General features: G+C 37.4%; 1 protein-coding gene across 2 annotated transcripts in view; it reads left to right on the forward strand.

The window, feature by feature from the left end:
* The window catches only part of LOC101741339 (ribosomal protein S6 kinase alpha-5), a 136,446-nt gene that overhangs the window by 106,773 nt on the left and 12,267 nt on the right, over positions 1–17,406 (forward strand). For both annotated transcript variants that reach the window (XM_004923094.5, XM_004923095.5), the window contains exon 7: positions 16,663–16,835. In XM_004923094.5, the coding sequence (XP_004923151.1) occupies positions 16,663–16,835 (173 nt within the window). The remainder of the gene's footprint in view (positions 1–16,662; positions 16,836–17,406) is intronic.

The following is a 17,406-nucleotide window of genomic DNA, read 5'->3' on the forward strand; positions in this document are numbered from 1 at the left end:
TCGATTACAAGACCATTTAAAAAATCACTTTCGCCATTGTCTTGTCAATACTTGTTGCGTTTTATCGATAGATAGCCACGTCGTTTGGTAATCGAAGCCGCGTCGGTCGAGCAGAACGCTTTTGTCGAGTCACGAATGATCGTTTTGCAAATCGACTTTTGAGTGCAGTAATCGATTTTGTATCGAGAACTCGTCGTGAGGATGGAATCGTGATATTGCACTAGGCCGATAGTATGGTACAGTTTCACACATTATGCATTAAGAAAAACTACACACAAGAGATTTTCTTAGTCAAAATGTGTTTTTATTTTTTTTATTGCTAGTTTTTATCTTATTATTATAGCTTTTGTCTCAAGTATAGTTACAACGGCTGCCCCGCCCTTCAAACCGAAACGCATTACTGCTTCACGGCAGAAATAGGCAGTGCGGTGGTAACTACCCGCGCGGACACACAAGAGGTCCTACCACCAGTATCGATGTGTTATTGTTATATTATTTTGTTTGGTTTGTACGCGGGATTTTGGCAGTCCCACAAAGCCCTCGAAAGGGATCGGGCCGTGACTCGAAAAAAAAAAAATTGCTCAACATGTCTGAAAGTAAGATTGCCTGTTCAACTAATCCTGAGTCTCCCGTTCAGATTTCCTAGATTATTTCGATATCTTCTAAAAACTGATTAAGGGCTCCTCCCTTATCTGACTTACGTCGCACCAGTATAGTTGCCGTCATTTCAAGACTTTGACCTAAAGACTTGCAGGCTGGACATCAAAAATTTCAGTACGTCAGTATTCTTTCCAATTGATTTTCTGTAGGAAAGGTTGCTCGCGTTAGTACATGAAAAACATTGAACAATAGCTTTAATTCACACGTTTGTTCACCACAGACATCATAAATTCTAGATATGGGACGCAATTAAAAATAAACCTATCGCTAATGTAACACATTTACATCCAAGTAAGCGTAGAAGTAATAATAACAGTCGTTTTGTTTGATTTTAAATTACTTTGCCAGTTCTTTTGGTGAATTTGGTAAATTTGGCCAAATGGTAAATGGACAGCTATGTGGACCAATGTCTCCATCCTCGAAGAGCTGAAGGTCACCTAGCGCCTGCTGACTACATGCCAGGAAAGGATCCGGGGTTTCTTTGGGCACATAATGCGATCCCCATTGCGCAGCCTGGAGAAACTCATCTTTCTCGGACAAATGGAGGGGAAGCACGCTAGAGGAAGAGCGCCAGCTAGATGGCTGGACCAACTCAAAGAGGTGACTGGAGGCCAGATTCGGTAAGCGGTATATATGGCGCAGAACCGGACCGAGTGGAGAAGATTGACTTTTTTTTTATTGCTTAGATGGGTGGACGAGCTCACAACCCACCTGGTTTTAAGTGGTTACTGGAGCCCATAGACATCTACGACGTAAATGCGCCACCCACCTTGAGATATAAGTTCTGAGGTCTCAAGTATAGTTACAACGGCTGCCCCACCCTTCAAACCGAAACGCATTACTGCTTCACGGCAGAAATAGGCAGGGCGGTGGTATCTACCCGCGCGGACTCACAAGAGGTCCTACCACCAGTAAAATACAGTCACGATCCTCAGCATTGAGGGAACGACCAGAAAGAAAGAAGAAATGGTGTTTGAACGGCGACAAATTACGATCAAGTCCACTAAAGAGTTACCTCGTGACTGAATGGAATCACGCGGCTCTGCGGCCTGGGAGTCGGAACAATGAAGGAACACGTGACCGACTTTTCATATTTTTATATTTAACTTGTAGCTTAGAATGAGTCTTCATTTTAAGTCGAAGAATTTTATTTTCAACTAGCGATAGCTCGGCTGACGTTTCGCTGTAACTGAAATAAACGCAAATTTTTATACGAATCGCGACGCGTCCTTCGTCTTATGCCAAAAACGTTCCATGTACTACTACTGGTGGTAGGACCTCTTGTGAGTCCGCGCGGGTAGGTACCACCGTCCTGCCTATTTCTGCCGTGAAGCAGTAATGCGTTTCGGTTTGAAGGGTGGGGCAGCCGTTGTAACTATACTTGAGACCTTAGAACTTGTATCTCAAGGTGGGTGGCGCATTTACGTTGTGGATGTCTATGGGCTCCAGTGACCACTTAACACCAGGTGAGCTGTGAGCTCGTCCACCCATCAAAGCAATAAAAAAAAATGCAACAACATTAGCTATTCGAAGTCGATAACACACAGGTCAACACCAAATTTGACTTTGATTGCAAAGCATAAAATTTCGTTATTTTAGATCGTCATTAGACGAAAAAAAAAATACATGGCATGAAACAGTTTGCTTTTGAACTTTAATAAATTGACCACATATGAAACAAAATGCATCAGCATCGTATTTACATTTTCGTGACATTTTAAGTTTTTCTGGGCTTGTACAAACCACCTGATCGTTGTTTATGACTCGAGTGCCATCTAGTGGCACTGTGTAAACGTAAACACTACACTCTCATAGCGCGGTTTTTTTGAAAGTATTAAAATTAATTAAAACTTACGAAAACATTGAAAAATGAGTATTATTACTATATCTATCACAAACGCAAACTTTATACCAAAAAAAGGTATTATATTTTCGTTTTTGTGAATAATTAACCGGAAAAACTTGGCTTAAATTAGGCTAGTGTAAACGTTAGGACAAAGAACGAATTTTTTTTGTAGAGTTGTGTAATCGAACGAAAAAGCCGACAGGCATACAAAGAAATCTCCAAATATCGTACTACCGTCAGTTATCTTGAGTTGTATACATAATTGAAAATAATAAAGTCGAGATTGAATCGTAAAAATGTTTATTGCTTAGATGGGTGGACGAGCTCACAGCCCACCTGGTGTTAAGCGGTTACTGGAGCCCATAGACATCTACAACGTAAATGCGCCACCCACCTTGAGATACAAGTTCTAAGGTCTCAGTATAGTTACAACGGCTGCCCCACCCTTCAAACCGAAACACATTACTGCTTCACGGCAGAAATAGGCAGGGTGGAGGTATCTACCCGTGCACACTCACAAGAGGTCCTACCATCATAAGAAACAAGAAACATGTCTAGTTACGATATCGTCAATTCACCCGGCATAAACAGATGGGTAATTTCGCAAATTAACACTGTGAGCTTGAGACAGCCGGTAACCTAGCAACCGTCGACGTGACCTAGAAATCGTCCCTCTCCAAGGTCGATGAATCCTTCATAACAAGTCTGCTTTGGCTGCGTTATATCTATTCTAACTTTGATTTTTTACCGAAGTTTTTTATGATTTAATTGCGTTGTAATATCTTTCATTAATATTCGTATTAGGTTAGGTTAGCATATTCCTGTGTTTATTTATTTAGACTTTGGGTTAAATATGTTTAATATTTGTTAAAAATTTATTGCCTTGTGTATTATATATTTGTATATACACGGACGAAACAGCAGCATGAGTCCAGTAGGCAACCTAATCATCTTGTGACCTTATAACAAAGTCTATGTTGTTTTGTAACGGCTGCCCCGCCATCCAAAACGGTAGCGTGGTCGGCTGGAGGCGGAGAATAGGAAATGCCTACCCCTACCGGTCACGATATGGCCCAACCTGTAATCTTGTTATGAGGAATCGGTTAGAGTATTATTACATACATGTGGGGAGTGTTACGTTTTTTTTAAATATTATTATTACGTTTTTTCAGTTTTTTTTTTTTTAATATTTATTTTGTGCCTGTTGCAATGGCAACATTCTATTAGATTCAAAAAGAGATAGTAGTTTAAGGTTAGAGGGGGGTAGTTCAAAAATGGAATAGTTTGAGAAAGACGTGTACGAAGTGATTGTGAAGTAAAATAAAGAATTTCGCTATATTCATCCCACTTTTACTTATGAACGATCCCACATACATGATAAGCTCAATCGGTTTCGTTCGCAACGTGTCCCCTGGCCTCACGTGGCGCCACGTAGCCAACTAAACGTGACCCCCTCCCTGGCCCACAGACTCTTTTCCATATAATTGATTCCGATAAACGCTTTGTTGTTCACTTCGCTTTGTAATTGTAGTTCTCTGTTAAAGGTTTCTTTCGTTGGTGAAGTGTTGTCGTGAAATTAAGAGTAGGTTTTCGCATAATTTACCTAGTTCGCTTCTTTTTTTTTCTCCCTACCTCAACTGATAGCCTTGAGGGGCTATTTCAGCGTAACCTTGACTAGTAGGTGAGATCACGGGGCTCAAAACGGAGCGATGCTAACACTGACCCTAGCAAGGGCAGTGCTTCGCAGAATCTACCACTGGATGAGAAACGCGACCCACTGAAGAAGATCCGTGGGCTGAAGGGCAGAAGGGCTGTGTCTATGGGTTAAAATGGCTTGTCGAGCCCTTCGTCGCAAGCGACGGGTTCAACGAGAACGGTGACCGGTGCTTGTGGTACCTAAAAGCACCGTTAATGGATCGGGAGGATCCGTAATGACGTGTTTTGAGCGACGTCGACTGTTTACCATTCGGTCTACAGGATCGGGTATAGAGTTCGCTCTACTGTGTGTGTTGAGACTGCTCTCAGAATTTTTTCGAGACGATCCTTAAGCTCTCTGTTGCAATCGTGACACTTGTCAATGGCGCGGTCTATCTACCCATATTCACTTTGCCGAACGCACGAAAAGTCGCTCTTTGGTTTTAAATTTCCTCATAGGTGTACCTCTTGGCTCTGATTATATCATTGCTCGTATTTATGAACGACGCTAACCAAATACAAACAGATGAATTCATACAAAAAAAAAGACAGAATTTACATTGAACATCCAAAAAAAAAAACCGGGTGTCTCTCAAGTGAATATCGTTTATTCCTCACTTTAAGCTTTTTTTGTTTTGCACTCATATGTTTTCGTATATAAAAAGGAAAATAATAATGAACCGTGAAGCTATACGGGAACGCGTGACCCATATCACAGCAGCAATATCACATTTATTTCCAGAAATAACTCCTTAAGCTTGTTGAAAATAAATTTTGTTTACCTTTGAAAATTAGCGCGCAACGCCGAACATTATAGGAATAGACGTATGTGTTATTATTGATACACAAGATTTTCTTGTGAATTAATTTTGTTGCATTTGTTTTTTAATTACGTAGTCTGGCTTAAAACGTTCCGGATACATCTGACGTTGTCCGAGTCAATAGACGCGATAGCGTGGATGCAGTCTTGCTACCTTCTTGCTACAGATCGAAGCCTTAATTGTATTTTACTGTATGTAATACTAGCAGCAGATATCCTAGTATAGAAGATTATTGTTGAAACATTAAGTCGCGCTAAGAACGAGAAAATCCTACATATACGAAGAATCTCTTGGCCATTTGTGTTACCTCTCCGGACTTCTATAATTATGTAACGCAATTATAACAAGTTTATGGGTTCTATCAAATATCTACGAATGCTAAGGCGGCTTATGAGCTCGCATGGATAGATTCCACCGCCTCACCTATTTCGGCCGTGAAGCAGTAATGCGTTTCGGTTACAAAGGCTATGGTAGACGTTGTACCGTAAAGCTGAATCTTTAGAACTCATGCTTTAAGTTCAGTGACGGCATTTACATTGTTTATGTCTACGTGTTTTTTAACTTTTTTTATTGCTTTGATGGGTGGACGAGCTCACAGCCCACCTGGTGGTAAATGATCACTGGAGCCCATAGACATCTACAACGAAAAACAAAACAAAAAAAATATACTATTGACACATGACAAGGCTGTCACATTATGTCGGTGATACCCCCCATCCCCATCAACGTGTGACGTAATTTAGCTAAACGTATTTGCTTTTTTAAAGTGGACCACGAATTATGCATTCATACCTTCGTTCAAAACAAACATACATTTAGTCGCGGTGTTTCATAGTGGAGTGGAGCTCAACGGACGGTTCAGTTGATGGACTTTAATTAGACCTCCGAACGTCAACTTTGTTGCCAATTATAACGGTGCCCTCCCTACCCGTCTGACGGCTTCCTCCACTGTGTATATAACAAGTGAATTGCAAGCGCTTGCCTGGACGAAACTTCGAAGTTCGTATCCCGATAATATCGTGGTTAGCCTACTGTTAAACGTTTTATTATTATCGTATCGACTTTTGATGATGTGGGGAGCTGGTAAACTTAGCGACTTGAATGACGCTACCCACCTCGAGATATGAGGTTGATAATTAATTAACAAAAGTCAGGCTCGATGGGACTGATGATGATGATGATGATGAAATAAAAGTTGGCTTCTCACGGCTTTTAAAACAACGGCTCTTATGCAAGTTGTGTTCACACCCAAAAGGGTGGGTTTAATAGAGGTCTTTTTTTTTCAATTTTAGTTCAATGTGTGTAGATTTTATCCAGTTGTAGTGTGTTTTTTTTTATTGCCCTGAGTGGTTAACGTCGCCCATGGACTTCAGCAATGAGAGGGGCAGAACCAAGCCGCTTGCCTACACCCACCTTGCGACATGAGTTCTAAGGTCTCAGTTTTAACAGTACAACAGTAGGTAACGTAATCGGGTCGAACACTTAAAATATCGATTGTATTGTTCAAATAACGCCGAATAAATAGGATGCGTTTGAACTGACACACAAACCTAGATCACAGTTCATTGTGTTCGTAATTTATTTATTTATTAGCATTAATGAGAGCACATCTAAAACCAATCTGGTCTTCAGCGGAACTAACTTATAGATAGCCCTTTTTTTAGTGCCCACGCTAATTTCTATTCTGTACTAGCTGACCCGGCAGACTTCGTAGTGCCTCAATCGATAAATAAAAGACCTAAACTTTTGTATAAAATAAACTTAAAACAAACAAAAAGAAACCGGCCGACGGGGGACACATCAAAGGAAAAACAAAATTATTATTTTTGGTTTTTAATTCCGAGCTATTTCATATTTATCTATCTTTTAATCCTTCTCTGGACTTCCACAAGTAATTCAAGACCAAAATTAGCCAAATCGGTCCAGCCGTTCTCGAGTTTTAGCGAGACTAACGAACAGCAATTCATTTTTATATATAAAGAAGATTAGCATTAATGAGAACACATTTGAAACCAGTCTGGTCTTTAACGGAACTAACTTATAGAGAGCCCTTTTTTTTAGTGCCCACGCTAATTTCTATTCTATATAACTTCTATCTCATACTTCAGAGACGTAAACCGTATTGCTTAGCCGCGAGTATCGCTGCGTATTCTAACCAATAAAACCAAAAGTGTAGCCTCTCAGTCAAGATCATTTGAGTCGTCTATTATCAAAGGTCGCAATCTGTGCATTTGGACAAAAAAATGTTTTGATATGTCAATACGGATTGATTTGAATATAATCGTCTCCTTCAAAGAATACGGTACAAAACCTGCATTAAATAAAGGTTAATAATAGTTAACCTGTTATTTATCTAAGATGTCGTTCCGAAGAGTTTTGTGACTGCCAATGGAATACAAAGTCAATTGTAATTCGTTTTTCTGATTTACCAATAATTGTCCAAAAGTCAGATTGCCGGCTTTGATAATAGTCGACTCATTTAATAGACGCGTGAAAAGTCCGTATATCGCGAAACGATATTTCCCAACTTCCTCGTTGTAATGTAAAATGTCCGATTGTAGTCGAGGATTGCCGAGTGCGCACGATCGCGCCGACTAAAACCCTTGACGCTCGGATAACGTAGGTAATGATCATTGAGTAATGCTTATTTAGTAGAAACTGGAAATGATAAAAGGCGCGTTCGATAAAAAAAAAAAAATGTCACTACGGTAATATGAGAATTTTTTAAATGCATCTAGGGTTATTTTGACAACATTTTTGTTTTCTCGTTTATTCTTCCGGAAGTTGGGCTTTGGTTATGTTTCATTGAAGATAAAACTCGGAAAACTTTGGAATCCGGAATCACTCTGCTTTTTTTTATGATTGAAGGATTACTGGTGGCCCGTAGGCCTTTCCAGTTTCACCAGGACAGGTGGGCGAGCAAAGGCTCAGCCAGGAGGGGCAACCCTCTGCTTTCGTCGTGGGACCTAAGATAGGTCACGATTTTCGCATAGAATTCGCAATCCGTAAGAGCAGATCCGGCGAGAAACTCAGTCGGCTTTGGTGTTGTGTACCGGTGATATAGCGCCTCGTTATTTTCGAAATTAATTAATAATTATTTATTTAACTTATGTAAACAAAAACATTGACACACGATTTATCCTTTTCTAATTAATAGAAAACGAATGTGTTTGACAGAGATAGAAATTTTCATAACAAAAAAAAATTATTAGAACATCTTTATATTAATACATGAAGCAAAAACTTTATACCCCTTTTTACGAATATTGCGCCGACGGAGGAGTATGAAATTTTCTACACTTATAGAGAATATAAAGAAGAAGTGCACAATGCTAATATTTTTTTAAAAGAATGCATAAAGGATACATTAAATCAATAATGAAAACATTACACACACTACCATGTATTTGACGCACACACGCATGTATACTATTTGTTTATTGTCAAACTTTTCTTATTGCTTATAGTCTGTGGTCAAATTGAGAATGGATTAAATATTGTTTGTCTTTATTAATATTGTATAAAGTGTAGTTTTGGCGTAATCTGTGATTATAGAAGTCTTTGGCAATAGAAACAAAACAGTGTACAAACTTATAATTTCAATTAATTATAGTACAATTTTGACTACCGGGGGACTACTAGTACATATAATAATATGCAATATCAAATATTCCAGAATGAACGAATACAATGAAAGACTTAATTGCGTTTTCTGTAATATATACCGATATTATATAATAAGAAAACGACATTCAAGGTCTTGAATCTCTATTTAAATGAATATTTTAAACAGTATTATTATACAATGCAAAACTGAACCACTACTCTCTTCACTGAATGAGAGATGAGTGAATCCGTCTGAGAAAAGTATTTTTAAAACTAAAGAGTTTTATAGGTTTAAATTTAAATGCTAATAGGTTTTTCTTAACATGTACATCTATCCTAATATTATAAAGCTGAAGAGTTTGTTTGTTTGAACGCGCCAATCTCAGGAACTACTGGTCCGATTTGAAAAATTCTATCAGTTTTAGATAGCCCATTTATTGAGGAAGGCTATAGGCTATATAACGTCACGCTAAGACCAATACAAGTGGAGCACCAATAAATAATGTCTCATAATAGAGGGTTTAAATAGCTCCTTAACATTCTATAATTCAAAAATATCTTCACTTTCTACGTAAATGAAGTGGGGGGTCAAATTTAGCGTTATGCCAAAGTAACTATTCCACGCGGACGGAGTCGCGGGCAGAAGCTAGTAAGTAGTATATAATGTTCGTGAATGAGAAACGTTGCGTTCGAATCATTTATTTTGTTCGTCTCGAATTTGTTTTTACCAAATAACGTGTGTTTATACGTAACGTAACGCGATTTTATAGAAGGAACCGAACCTTGAACGTGATTGAAGCGAGGTCGCGTGGCTAAGGCCGCGCAGCCGTTGTCGTAGTCGCGAATTATTAACGCGCCACGAAGGCTTATCTCTCAGTCTTTCGGGTTATTTGTACGTATATTTTTAATTTACATAAAGCTGCTTTCAGACGATGCTATAATCAAATCAAATCAATCAAATCAATCAAAAAAATTTATTTTTGATTCAACATAAATGAAAGTACTTACTTGTTGAACGTCAAAAAGAACTACCGCCAATTCACAAAAACTAGCCTCCGTCCTGAGAAGAACTGGCAAGAAACTCAGCGGGCATATTGTCTTTTTTCTTTTTCTCTTTTTTTTTAGTATTAGGTTTTTTGTAAATATTAATTTTTACAATGAGTATTATAACGTAACAATTATTGCAATATTGAAATGCACGGAGCGAGCAACTCATAATATAATAGTATATAGCTTATAGCACAACAATATCCTTTGTGTTTCTTCCTACCTATGCTGATAGCCTTGAGAGGCTATTTCAGATAATCCTCGACGTGTAGGTGAGCTCACGGGGCTCAAACCGGGGGTGTGCTAACACTGGCTCTAGCAACAGCAGTGCTTCGCAGAATCTACCACCGGCAATAATAATAAAAAATTAAATAAATTTTTTTGTTATGATATTTTTCCAAATTTTGAATTTTAAATGGCTCTCCTGTAATATTGCAAAATTGTCGCTCAAACCAAACAGACTTTCTCCCCTCGATATGATTATTTTTTATTATGATAAATCAGACGACCCGGTCAAAGCCGAGCATATCCATAATATGTATATATAATAGTGGGTGCACTGGTTCATGATCTTACGTACCAACGGATCTACAAACACACCGTCAGCTTATGTGCCAGATAGTGACGTCCTAGACACGTCCTTACGGATCCATCAGATCCAATAACCTTTGCATTAGACGCCTTCAGCTCTAACACTAGGAGCAGGCTTAGGGACCCCGCTGAATCAGCCCGCTGAGTTTCTCGCCGGATCTTCTCAGCGGGACGCGATTCCGAACCGGTAGTAGATTCATTCGCGAAGCAGCTGCTCTTGAGCTGTTAGGTCTCCTTCGGAGGCGCTCGGACAGCTGTTAGCAAATCCCACCCCTTCTGGCTGAGCCTATGCTCGCCCACCTGTCCTGGTGAAACTGGAAAGGCCTCTGGGCCACCAATAATCCTTCAATCATAAAAAAAAAAGATAGTGACATGAGCAACTAACTCTCTATCCCGAGAAAATGCAACAGTCTTCAATCTTTCTGACGTACAAATTTAACTAGAGTCAATTTGCGAGGCGCGTCTAGTAAATTGAATAAAACTTACAAGTGATCAAAAGGTAATACTTTCTTTGAATAGAGAGACACGCTTTGAAACACTTGTTTAAAACACAATATTCATACTTTAAACACATAATTCACAGTTTATATAACGTAAGACAAACTCGTCTTTACGCTTGTTATATTAAAGTGTACATTGCTTTGTTATCGTTGCTATTTATATTTGGGTCGCACGTTGAATTTTTGTTTGAGAGCTTTTATCTATATATTAATGCGTGAAGCAAAAACTTTGTATCCCTTTTCACGAAAATTGTGTGGACGAAGGAGTATGAAATTTTCCAAACTTATAGAGAATATAGAGAAGAAGCGCACAATGCTAACAATTTTTTTGTAATAATGCATAAAAGATACATTAAATCAATAAAGAAAACATTACACACACTACCATGTATTTGACACACACACGGAGCCATACTATTTGTTTATTGTCAAACTTTTTTTATTGCATATGAGTCGACTATTATCAAAGCCGGCAATCTGACTTTTGGACAATGATTGGTAAATTAGAAAAACGAATTATTGACTTTGTATTCCATTCAGGCAGTCACAAAACTCTTCTGAACGACATCTTAGATAAATAACAGGTTAACTATTAACCTTTATTTAATGCAGGTTTTGAACCGTATTCTTTGAAGGAGACGATTATATTCAAATCAATCTGTATTGACATATCAATAATTTTTTTTTTTCCAAATGCACTGATTGCCACCTTTGATAATAGACGACTCATATAGTATGTGGTCAAATTGAGAATAGATTAAATATTGTTGTCTTTATTAATATTTGATTAAAGAAGTTTAGTAGTTTATGACAATAGAATCGTAATAGTGTACAAACATAAAATTTCATTTAATTATAGTCGAATTTCGACTACCGGGTCTGGTCCACTATTTATTGTAAATCTTTAGTGACATGAGAATTTGGATCGAGAGTTGAGGATAGCGAAGTTTTACTAACAGTGAACCGTGCTGTTTCGAGTCTAGCTGACGATTCATCTAGAGTTATGTGGTTATCGGAGCTCCTATTCCTATCTACGGAAGGTTGAAGCGCCACTTGTATTGCACAACACCTTCCCGATCCATTAACGGTGCTTTTAGGTACCTCAAGCACCGGTCACCGTCCTCGCCGAACCCGTCGCTTGCGACGAAGGGCTTGACGAGTAAATTAACCCACAGACACAGCCCACTCTGAGCCCACTGAGTTTCTCGCCGGATCTTCTCAGTGGGTCGCGTTTCCGATCCGGTGGTAGATTCTGCGAAGCACTACTATTGCTAGGGCCAGTGTTTGCAACACTTTCGGTTTGAGCCCCGTTAGCTTATCTACACATCAAGGCGAAACTGAAATACCCTCTCAAGGCTATCAGCATAGGAAGGAAAAAAACAAACAATAACACCTATCTTGTTCTTCCAATTGGAACGTAAGAGTGCAGCAGAAATAGGAAAGATCAATGATCTTGCCTATTTCTTACCGTACGCGCCTTTGAATTTTGTGTCGTAGTGAAAGGATGTAAAAAAATATTAGTTTCTAGAATTCTTCCGATCCAGACGTATTGCCACGTATAACTAACTGCCCACTATTTATGACCTGAATACTTTGTTACTCACTTCTCTGTGACTGTGTATTCCTAGAAATTAAATAATGCGGGGTGCCGATTGCGCTCTCTCTCTCTCTCTCTCTCTTTCTCTCTCTCTCTCTCTCTCTCTCTCTCTCTCTCTCATTTGTTTTCGTCATCATTTTAACAATCGAATAACCTTCATTAACAGTACCACCTACCGAACTAAAATCAATATACTCCTACCTACACATTGTGAAACAGTAGATGCCGGCGTGTTTGTGTGTTATATTGAAAAGTAATGCAAATATCAACGGGGCAACTAAAGATAAGTAATCTATATATTAATACGTGAAGCAAAAACTTTGTATCCCTTTTTACGAAAATTGCACGGAAGGAGGAGTAAATTTTCCACACCTATAAGGAATATAGAGAAGAAGTGCACAATGCTAATATTTTTTAAAAATAATGAATAAAAGATACATTATATCAATAAAGAAAACATTACACACACTACATACCATGTATTTGACGCACACACGCATGCATACTATTTATTGTCAAACTTTTGTTCTTGACGTCTGTTTTCAAGCTGAGAATGGATTAAATATTGTTTGTCTTAAGTAGTTGATATTTTTTATAGTATAGTCTTTACGAAATTTGTGATTATAGAAGTATAAAATACAATCATAATAGTGTACAAATTTACAATTCCAATTAATTATAGTCGAATTTCGACTACTTCGGGGCCACTAGTATAAGTTAAATTGGTGAGGACCTTTAGTTGGATTTTTGTTTCTATTATTTGTTATATTATTATACTATATTGAGTTGGGTGTTGGTTCTCCTTATAGTAAAAAAAAAACAGTGGTTTTTACATAAAAAAAATTATTCATAATTTTAAGGTTACCAACTATTTTTTGTTCAAAAAGAGTACCTCTACACTTTGCAAGTATTTCATAGGCGAAACAAAAAAAGAAGAAAACACGATAAAAACTTTATATTCTTTTAAAAACATATTTTTCTTCGGAGTGGATTTTTTTTCGCTAAATGACGACGCTCGTCTCATAACGTAGCCACATCCGAACAACTTTCATTTTGCATATTAAATTTGACTGTTAAGACGGCAGATAATGTTTTTGTACAGAAAGTTGCGACTTCTCACTGCTCCAATAATAATATCATTCTTAGTGAAAATACCCTTGCAACAGCAGCGTTAGTGCTTGGACAACATAAGGAAATTACTAGTAAAACTTTTAAATTTTCATCTGGCATATTATTATGTTATAGTCTAAATAGTCTAGTTGCTAATGTAAAAATACATAATCTTGAAAGGGTTAGATCCATGACTATTCCTCCTAATATTGGTAATGTAAATAAAATTATATGGGGTGAACGCACAGGATATCAAATTAATATGTATTTTAAATATTGTAATGATAAATTGAAATTAATAGATTTTCCTCTATAATTGAGCATATGTTGTGATAATATGTGTACTAATGTGAATCATCAATCTGTGATAAATAATTTAAATTATATGTGTATTATTAATGTCTTAACTGAAGCCTCTATTAATTGTTATGAAAATTTTAGTGATAATAATTTTGCTAATTTAAATTTAAATTTTACTAACATATGTACTTATAAGTATTACTCAACAACATATGGGCTTATAATGGTCTGAATTAAATGTTTTTTTTAAATAAATGTCAAAAGATTTTGAAAGGAGAAATTATACAAATGAGTACTTTCAGAGTACAGGATTTGAAAAGAGTACGGTTTGCGAGTAAAGAGTACAAAACTCAGTAAATGAGTAGGCAGTATAGTTGGTCACCTTAATAATTGCAAAATTAATATTTAAACGATAACCGGAAATCATACATAGGTTAGTACTAAAATTATATCATTTATCGATGAAAAAAAATGTAATGGCCTTGTCAATTTAATGTTAAAACAGGTAAACGCATTCAAGGTTGTATTTATTACTCGCTTAATTACTAGTTGATAACTAGGGAAAAACTCACGATACTTCACTGTGACGATTGCTGAATGTTTTATGAACGTTTTAACGTTATGCCCGGTAGGCAGCGGCATGGCTCTGCCCCTGGCATTGGTGAAGTCCATGGGCGACGGTAACCACTCACCATCAGGTGGGCCGTATGCTCGTCTGCCTAAAAGGGCAATAAAAAAATATGTCGTGAACGCTTAAACGTTAAATCGATGCCTCCAATTAACACTACTCGTAACTCCAAATTTAGAAATTTTCGTATTTCACGCAAATCGCTGCACTATTTTAAAAGTATTACAAATCATTATTGATGGTGTTCGAAGCAAGAGTAAATCAGCTAGTTACACAAAAAAAAAACCATAAATATATCTGCAATAATAAAGATTTTATTAACTTTTTTCGTTTAAACGCTCCTCCTGTTAACCTAAGAATTTGGAGTTAGCGTAGTGTTCATTGGAGGCATCGAAATATTATAAACGATGCATAAGCGGACAACATAACTTATGTTGTAAGCACCACCCTACGGCTACGACTACTCTTAAAGTGCTAAAAACTGTAAAATGTGTCACAACTGAATTCAACAATCTGTGCGTGTATTCCAAAAAAATGTCTATTATTTTGAATTTTTTTGTTGTTGTCAAAAACGTTAGTTTAGTCTAGAAATAACTAGCATCTACCGAACTGTGGGATATATTTTCGTTTATAACACCAATACCTCCTGTGTTTATTGGTTTATTTGTATAATATTAAAATGTAATAATAAACTAGTAACTATACTGAGGCCTTAGAACTTATATCTCAAGGTGGGTGGCGCATTTACGTTGTAGATGTCTATGGGCTCCAGTAACCACTTAACACCAGGTGGGCTGTGAGCTCGTCCACCCATCTAAGCAATAAAAATAAAATAAAAAAATAAGATAATTTATTACTTATATGACATCAATATCAATGAGTTTAAATTTTGGAATTTTTGGATATTTTTTGACATTTTCAATGGAAATGGTTTTTATTATTCGAATATTTGAAATTTTTTTGTTTTTTGTATTTAGAAAATGCTTGACTTTATGTGTTAATAATAAAATAAAATTAAAAAAATTAAATTAATAATTGTAGTTTCTCCGACATGTATATTTTTTACGGGATATCTTCTGCACTCTGCGTCTATAGATTATCGTTACAGAAATATTCTCCTATCATCGCCATCTTAGATGTAGACGTCAAGTAATTGGAAAGTGAACCTCAATAAGGAAGTAGCAGTCATATATAAACGAATTTGTATATCGGCGTGTCAGGGTTATTTCCGCGTCGCACCCCATAAACCCCCTAAGTGCTATACGATCCAAGCGAATGATATCTAAAATACATGTTTGGTGTGACCTTGTAATGCGACACTGACCTAATTCTGTACGCCAAAGCGCAATGTATACCGTGTTTTAATCGCGGGGTCGACGAACCAAGACTAGCTGCTAAGCTTTTATTTTTTTCTGAAGGTAGAGACAAAATAATTTTAGTATGTTACGTGAGATTTGTTGACGGCATAATACCATTTCACGGTTTCTTTGTCTATGATGTAAGGCTGTATGGGCTTAGATACCCTTGCCTTTCCTAATAAGGAAAAATTGTACCAAAAAAAAAATGTCTATGATGTGTCTGCCAGTGGATAAATACAATATGGTTTCATGCCTCACATGGCTTAGTGGAGAGTAGATTTGGTAGGTCGAAACGAAATATATTATGATTTCATTAACATAAGATTCAAAATTATTTGTTATGTTTATGTATGTTGTACCTATGTGTTTGTATATAATATTATTATTATTTTTCTTATTTCTTAAAAAGAATGCACCTCGCACAAGACTGTCTACACCACCTTGATTGACTGATAGAGAATGCCTTAGACATTAAGTCAGCCACTGTACTTTAGTCCTTAAGTTAAATAAATAAGATGTAAGACGTAGCGTGTCTCATGTTGCGACTTTCGACAAGATTTACCAATACAAAAAAGGCATTGTGCATTACCATTTTATTATTGGTTCTTTGGGACCCAAAAATCGACCAAAACAGGGCTCCTAAATATACATTTCCTGCTTATGTTATAGATTTTCACTGGTGGTAGGGCATTTTGTGAGTCCGCACGGGTAGGTACCACCACCCTGCCTATTTCTGCCGTGAAACATTTCGTAATGCGTTTCGGTTTGAAGGGTGGGGCAGCCGTTTTAACTATACTGAGACTTTAGAAGTCATATGGCTCTCATTATGAGCCGTGAGCTCGTCAACGCATCTATGCTATAAAAACAGAAATATACTAAAAGAATTTGTCTCTTTGTCTCCAGGCTGTAGACTGGTGGTCGGTCGGCGTGCTGACCTACGAACTCCTGACCGGTGCCTCGCCGTTCACCGTCGAAGGCGAGAAAAATACACAGCACGAGATCACGAAGCGAATCGTTCGATGCAGTTATCCCCTACCTCCTGACGTCAGCCCCGAGGTTCAAGACTTTATTAGAAAGTGAGTTACGAAGACACTTTGTCAAATAAATTCTACGTTAACCCTTCGCCTGACATGTAGGTCACCGGTACCTTATGCGACCCACTGAAGCTATTATGTCGATTTCTGTTATAAAGACGCCTGGATTGCCTGACTCTTTCCCTTCTATTATTTGTTAATCTATGTTTTAGACTATTAGGTCTGTTAAAAATAGATTCATTCTCAGTATCTTCGGATTCGTCTTTCGCAGAGTCTACTAGATATTCTAACTCATAACTCTAACTCAGATCACGCCGCCTTGCACGTATTTGTACGAAAGGATAAAAACACAAAAACTGGCATTAGTGCGCGTAATTCCGTCTGCTACCACACTATGAAACTATTCCGATGGTAGGATGCTGTGTAGTGTTTTCATAAAGGTAACAGGTTGCCACTCCAATGCCTTAGAGATTTTAAAACCTACTGATATAGACGATACGGTTCTTTCCAGTGGCATCAACAAAACTCGGACTACCAATTAGATTATTTTTTTAAAGTAGACTTGGATATCGTCTTTACAGTAAGGTTGAAATTTAGAGAGTAGTACATAAAA

This window comes from Bombyx mori, chromosome 24 (genome assembly GCF_030269925.1).
Source record: "Bombyx mori chromosome 24, ASM3026992v2".
Lineage (NCBI taxonomy): Eukaryota > Metazoa > Arthropoda > Insecta > Lepidoptera > Bombycidae > Bombyx > Bombyx mori.